Source organism: Phallusia mammillata, chromosome 4 (genome assembly GCF_965637545.1).
Source record: "Phallusia mammillata chromosome 4, kaPhaMamm4.hap1.1, whole genome shotgun sequence".
In the NCBI taxonomy this organism is placed as follows: Eukaryota; Metazoa; Chordata; class Ascidiacea; order Phlebobranchia; family Ascidiidae; genus Phallusia; species Phallusia mammillata.
In genome coordinates, this window is record NC_137255.1 from 29,822,308 (window position 1) to 29,829,869 (window position 7,562).

At 37.6% G+C, this 7,562-nt stretch overlaps 1 protein-coding gene across 1 annotated transcript; it reads left to right on the forward strand.

Annotated features, from left to right (window-relative positions):
* Nucleotides 1-374: 374 nt before the first annotated feature.
* On the forward strand, nt 375-6,935 carry LOC145223761 (NACHT, LRR and PYD domains-containing protein 3-like). Its single transcript, XM_080090153.1, has 4 exons — nt 375-2,660; nt 4,241-4,399; nt 6,580-6,741; nt 6,876-6,935. The coding sequence occupies exons 1-4, from the start codon at nt 375-377 to the stop codon at nt 6,933-6,935; spliced, it is 2,667 nt and encodes an 888-aa protein (XP_079946279.1).
* The last annotated feature ends 627 nt before the right edge of the window (nt 6,936-7,562 follow it).

Sequence of the window (7,562 nt, forward strand, 5' to 3'; positions counted from 1 at the left end):
GGAAGCGCTTTGTCGGATTAGTTCAGATTGTTTTGCAGCCGACTTGTCAATTTTAGACAATTGTGTTTTTTGTTGGCGAATAATGCACAATTCCGTCACTTGTGGATTTTGAGTATGGTTTGTGTAGCATTTAGTTGGTTTCATAACTTCTCGCTTTTATGTTTTTCCTCTTTAGTAGATGTAGGACCACAAAATTGTTGTAAGAGTTTTTGTTAAAAAAATCTTGCCCAGATTGTGATTCAAAGATTCATGTTGTTCTTACAAAATGCTTTTGGCAACAACAAACAAACGAAAGGAGGACAGAACTCTCTGAATGTTATATGACAAGACAGTTTTACACGAAAATACAAATTCAAAAAGAATTTAATTAAAGGATGGGCAACAAACTATCTAAAAAAGTGTTAAATTCATCCCGAAAAAGTAATAACGAAGCAACCAAGTCCAACCTGTCCCGAAGAACCCAGGTCCAATTGAGCTCGACCCAAAGATCAGATGACGCTAAACCCCAATCCAGCTTGTTCCAAAGACCAGATGATGCTGAACCCCAATCCAGCTTGACCGAAGGACCAGATGGTGCAAAACCCCAATCCAGCTTGACTCAGGTACCAGATGATGCTAAACCCCAATCCAGCTTGACCCAGGGACCAGATGATGCTGAACACCAATCCAGCTTGACCCAAAGACCAGATGATGCTGAACCCCAATCCAGCTTGACCCAAGGACCAGATGATGCTGAAACCCAATCCAGCTTGACTCAGGGGCGACCTAGTGATAGCCCTCTATCGAATACCACAGAAAGACCTGATGACATGTCTCACCATTTTCTTTCAACTGAAGAATTACATTTGCATCATGGAGACACAAACATCTACACACCTGGACCAGTGTACAATGCTCTAGTTACAATAGTGCACCAATATGCAGCAACTCCAGAACCAAACGAAACACATGAAAATGTCCAGTTTGTTGAAGATCTGATGTCGTTGCTCAAAGAAAGAGTGGAAGCCATAGCCGGTGAAGAATCGTCTCTAGCAAATATTGCTGAACGGAAAATAACACCTGTCAACCTTGCCATAGTAGACAAACCACAGCGAATTGGTAATGAGTTTCAAGCAGAAGGACATTATCGCAGCAGAAAGGAACTTACAAATGTTTATAACATAGCACAAAGTGGGATCACTGGTGAAGAAATGTTTGTTCGTGCAAAAGAAACAGCGCAACAAGAAGCGGAATGGAAATTCAATAAGGATGAGAAAAAAGCAAAACAAGATTACGTGGAAAAACATGGAAGCGTGGTCGGTGTGGTTGGACAAGCTGGAATAGGAAAGACCACCTCAGCCAAAAAGTGGGCTATACAAGGTTTAAGAGGTGAGATGTTTGGAGAGACTTCCTTCTTCTTCTACATTGTGGTCAGGCGCATTGATTTTGAAAAAAAGATGACACTTCTTAAATTTCTTCTCTCCACCATGTCGATTGAACCACATTACAACAGGAAACAGGAAAAACACATTATCAACACCATTTGCAATGATCCAAATGTTGTGATAATTTTCGACGGTTTTGACGAGGCAGCTTTGAAATCATTTTCGACAGAAGTTGCCCAACCCCAACTACATTCTAAGTCGAAGGCAGAAAAGTATTTGAAGCATTTGGCGGGAGGAAACTTGCTTCCACGTGCTCGAAAGATTTTCACGTCACGACCAACTCAGCTATACAAGATCCATCCTTCATATCGACCCAGGTTTATTGTTCAAATACTTGGATTGACTTCAACTTCACAAGATGAACTTGGACGTCAGATATGTGGAGACAGATACAACAATGTACATCAAAAGCTAGAGCAAAACCGCAATGTATTTGCTTACTGCTATGTTCCTGTCAATTTTATATTGACTCTTGTCTACTTGATGAATTACGATGGAGATATTCAGTTTTTTTCACTTACTCGAGTCCTTGCTTTCACTTGTTGCCAATATCTCACAACCAACCATTTGAGGGACCAAGAAGGTGATTTGGACAAACTGGCAAAACTGGCCTATGATGCATTTATAAAGATGGAGATCGTATTCAAGTCAATGGCATTCGCACAAGCAGGTATCAAGGAATCCACAGCCGATGCATTTACAAACACGTCAGTCACAAAGCACGGGAATCTCAAGCTGACGATATTGGATGGTCACAAAGTTCGATATTTCTCTCATCTCATATGGCAAGAGTTTTTTTGGGGTTTCTACCTGATGATGATCATGTCCCTTGACGAGTTTGAAAAAATCCTCGAACAACTTGCAGACGACAGATGGGAAGTTGTTTCCAAGTTTGTTTTCGGGATTTGCGATTCTTCGGTTTTCCTTCAACTCGAGCCACTTGTTCCTGAAAGTTCCGTCGAAGATTGGAAGCAAAAGAAATCTTTGCTTCTAAAATTCATCCAGTCCAAACCGAAGCTCAGCAGTAAAGGAGAAATCTTGCAAGTTTGCAGCTGGGCTCATGAGTCGAATGATCCGGAGATTGCTTCATCTGTGGCCTCCCTACTTCCTGATGAGCTCAACCTTCGTAGTTCATCTGTGCCCTTCCTATTTTCTGGTGAGCGCGACCTCAGAGAATCTCTGCTCCCAGTTGACTACGAGAATCTTTCCTCCGTGATCCAACACAGAGCGAAACCGGTAATACTGGGTTATTTATAAGTGTGCGTTAAAATAATTGTTATTCCACAAAATCCAACTTGTCTAAATATTTCTATATGGTCGATTTTTGAGCAATTTCAACGCACGTTCCGTTTTTCACGTTCTCTCGCTTTAAAATTTTCTCTTAACTCAACGGGATCCTTGCCCTTAAATCGTTCAATACCAAGGCCCTCAACTATTCAAAATATAACCAATTATCAAGACACCAATACGTAATTTCAATTTTTTCAAACAGCACAACTGCGACACTCTATATTATTTGCAGCCATAAAACAGTAAAATCACAAAATCTTTATGGAAGGAAAGCCAATGAAACGTCACATGACAATCATCAAATCATTACCGACCACGTATATAACTTTGAATACTTGTGCACTACGCTTACCAATATTGATGGTTACGTCATTCCAGGCTAAAATAATAATGTTACGTTTGATAAACACACTTACAATGTCCAATGTTTGCGTCTGCAATGTACCGACGCCTAGCCATACTGTCGAGAAACAAAAAATAACATGCAACAATTAACTGTTGGGTTAACACCAGGTCGCCCGACAAGATTTGATGGAAAATGCAATCTTTGAAACAAGGCCAGAGTGTTAACACGTCACTCCGAACAATGCAATTAACTTTCAGGTTTGGCTGAACCAGAAAGTACACGCCCGAAATCTGACCCAAACCCGATTTTGTTACATAAAAAAATCTCTTATTGGTCAAATATTAAACTTTTAACCTCTTGTATGCAACGATACACACCATTTAAATAAATTTCATCTTCTGTGGTTTCAAGTTTTCATACAGTTTGTTAAAAAAAGAGGTGTTTGTGTTACCGAATTATTTCGGCAGGCCTGATAAATCGATCTTATGCACCAAGCCTGCTTACTTAATTCGCATCCGGTCCAGAACCCTGCAATAACGGCTCATCACTAATGCCAATTATACTCCCTCACACTGGTTTAGCTTATGGTCGCGACTTATATTTAAAACAATGTAAAAACGACGACGTTACACCGGGAACGTGGCAACCCACCACCAATACCAAGACCAACACCATCACGTTTCACGGCGTCCAGAGAAACGCCATATTATCGACAGGTGACGCTCTATTTAAGGCATGCGGAACAGGAAGGCACATTTCGGCGCAATCAACGCTTTCACAACTAATCGCTCCTAAGGGGAAGCAGCGAGGGTGCCATAACACAAAAACGTAATTAAGGTGCCACAAAGAAAAAGAACGAAAACAATAAGTGACGGTGACAAAAACTAACAAGCAAATAAAATTTCGCTGCACTTGCATGCAATGATATGAAAATGTTCTGTCAAAAACGTCCATCAAACCTTACCTTATCAAATGCGCCACTGCAAATTTTTTGAAAATAATTATTAGTTTGAGTAAATTTGTCGTTGAGTTTATTTTTCTGGGTGAAGAAATTGCAACATTTACAACATTGTATATCAAAGCGTAATCTGATTATATGTTGTGTTGTGTTGTCTATTTTTATTTGCTTATGTTTGTCACTACGCTAAATCTGATAATATTTGTTTTGCATTAAAATCAGCTGAACAGACTCGACCTCTCCGGCAACAAAATCGACAACAACAAAGCTTCGCTGGGCCCTTGCCTGCAAAACATCGAGGAACTTATGCTGCGTGAATGTGAGTTCGAAAGTGAAGACTTCGGGAAACTCTGCGATGGAGTGAAAGAGCTAACAAAGCCGGTAAAACCTTGTGAAATTTACAACATTTGCATTTGCTTAAACTTTTTACTGACCCTAAATTTGCATAAACTTGTATTACTGAAAAGCAAATATTCTTTCGAGGTATGTTTTGTTCTGTCAACCCAGGCTTAAAAATGGTTGTCTTTTGAAATGTTGAGGTAAAGAATGTCTTTTCATTTATTAGATATACATTTAGCTTAGAAAAACTTAGAAACATAAATTAGATAAACGTTAAAAAAACCATTACCTATGCAATGCTAAAACTCAACATTTTAGGGAAATAAAATTCATAATTTGACTGCAACAACAAACCTAAAAAATTCATCCAAAATGTAAAAGGAATAACACACAACCATTACGGTGTTAACAATTTTATTGTGGTGTTTTAGGTCTTGCCATTATGGTCGTCATTGTTTAAAAAAACAAACGCTTGTACAGGCACAAACGAAATAAGTTTCACAATAAACGAAACGAAATAAGGACAATGTTTAGTTTTTGCAATATACGTTAAGAAATGTTTCGAATTTTATCAATATTTATCGAAATATGAGCGTAAAAAGAGCAAATACTGTAAGTGAATATCATCTAGAAATCACACGCAAAATACACATAAGTAACCAACTGCTTTCTGCATTATAGGCCAACAAGTCCCTCTTATATTGTTTTTTTTTGTTACAATTATTTTGGTTGATTTAACAAAGGCCTTATTCAGGCCCGAACAAATCTTTGTTGAAATAATGTCAAAATTATACACAAAATTTAAAATTACAACAACCAAATGTGACCTATCATGAAAATCATAGTTTGATATAGGCCAGGCGAAAATGACACTGATCTACAACGATGGGCAACATTTTAGCATCCGCGAGCCAAATAAAGTAGAGGTGGGACCGAACGATGCTCATACAATAACATAAAAAACATCACCAAGCCAGAAATATATGCGCAACTTTGAATCCTTATGGGCACATAAAAGTGCATGACACATGTGATGGATAATGGTGATGCAGCTACACTGTCTTTCAAAGTTAAGTGACTGGGCCTCACAAAGTAAGTGAGATTTGCGCATTGTGAGTAAACACGACTTGTGGTGGGACGTTGGTGGAATAGTTTAAAGCGCCGGAAGAAATCATGTTATTTGTTCACTTTGGACAAATAATAATGTGTTCAGACAATTAATTTGAAAGTAAATGATCGACAACTCTATTCAATAACTTAGATGTGATTGATAAAAACATAAATAACAAAAAGAAAGAAAGAAAGAAAGGCAATACAAAATAAAAGATAATGAAAAAAAGAAAATAAAAACACGGCGCAAGTTTTGGTTGAACAGCTTAGTTCATTAGATTTTGTCCTTGTATCTTCTTTTATTTGTCGACAACTTAAATTTAAATTATGAGTGACAAATTGTGATGTGGCAAAGCACAAAACTAACGCAAAAGATAAACGTGGAAAATTTAGCCACAACGAAACCTGCTACTAACAAGTACTTTGTGTTTTGTGTCTATTTTTTAGAATCAATATCGAAATGTGAGAATAATGGAACGTTTGGAAAAAACACTCCATTCACGAAGCACGCCTTAAAATACTCAAAACAGAAACCTATAATGGCTTAATTCTATTTTTTTACTACCTTATACTGCCGTTGTTTGATGCGGCCAAGACATCGATCATCCATAGTCAAATATTGTAGCAACATCGATTGCAGTGAAAAGCTGATATAGCATGTAAACCTTGGGGATGTCTGTGCTGTGAGAAATATAAGTATCTTTATACTTGTGTTTAACCAGGTACTGTGGGAAGCTGTGTAGCGACTTTACTGTCCCGCGACTGCCGAAACGTCTTATATGTGCCTTTTATGGTAGTCGCGCGTTGGGAATCATTCTATTTTTGATCTTCACCAAATAAACAGCGAACCTTACGTTTATGGTGTATTTTGTTGAAAGCAACGATTTTGGTGGGTTTACAATTGAAAAAAGCATAACAATATGCGACAACGAAATAAGCAATGTTTGGCAAAACACAAGCATCAGAAAAAAACAACAAATCTGATGGCAGGTTTAAAATAAATCCGGCCATAAAAAGTCGTAGCATTTATAACAAGGCGTAATCCGAAGTTGTGTTGGTTTGTCTATTTTGATTTACGATAAATGTGATAATATTTGTTGCGTTAAAATCAGCTGAAGAGACTCGACCTCTCCCACAACAAGATCGGCAACACGGAAGCAGCTTTACTGGCTCCTTGCCTTCACAACATGGAACAACTTGAACTGCGTGATTGTGAGTTCGGAAGTGAAGGCGTCGAGAAACTCTGCGATGGAGTGAAAAAGCTAACAAAGCCGGTAAAAGTTGTTTAATTTCGATCTAAGTAATATACAAGATTTTATATAATGACAAACGTTGCAACCGGTTTATTTCAACATCATTTAATCTCAATAAAATTGCATTTTTGTGAGCATGTAAATGTTTTTTGCAGATATTTTATACTGACAAGCGGCGCTTTAAAATGGTTGCTTTGGGTGTGAAAGACTTTTAAATATTGAAGGTGATGATTGTCACGCAAATATACCTTTGTTGCGACAGCATTCGAATCTGTCGTCACAATTAAATCAACTGTAAAGTTAATGTGGTCGCAATAATCAAAAGTAAAATTTCACACAACACAAAAAAGGTCGAAGACCCAGCAGTTCTGTCTTCATTGACAATTTGTTGTGGTGTTAATTAATATTAACAAAAACGCAAAACGCTTTAAAGCAGAATTTGGCATAAAAACAATTGTAGCGTAACTTCGGTAAATTAAAAAACATAATAAAAATAAAATATGATTGGTGGGAATAAGTGACGCAACAGAAAAGACAATGTTATGTTGATGACTAAAATTTTATTCGTCTCAAAGCCGTTTGACCTGTTTCTCAACACAATTTAAACTAAATAATCAACTTTACACCATAACTGTTTATTTGCATTTTTTGTTAAATTGTGTGTTCTTTATAAGCAGTTGGTGATCTAAATTCTGTAATTGTATGTGACTTACATCAGGGGTCAGCAAACTTTTTTGCACTGCGGACCGTTTTTAAAACTGGAATTTTAACGCGGACCGGCCTCCAAAAAACTACAAATATTTAGGAATAAAAACGCCTAAATTAGTTTACAATCCCCGGGA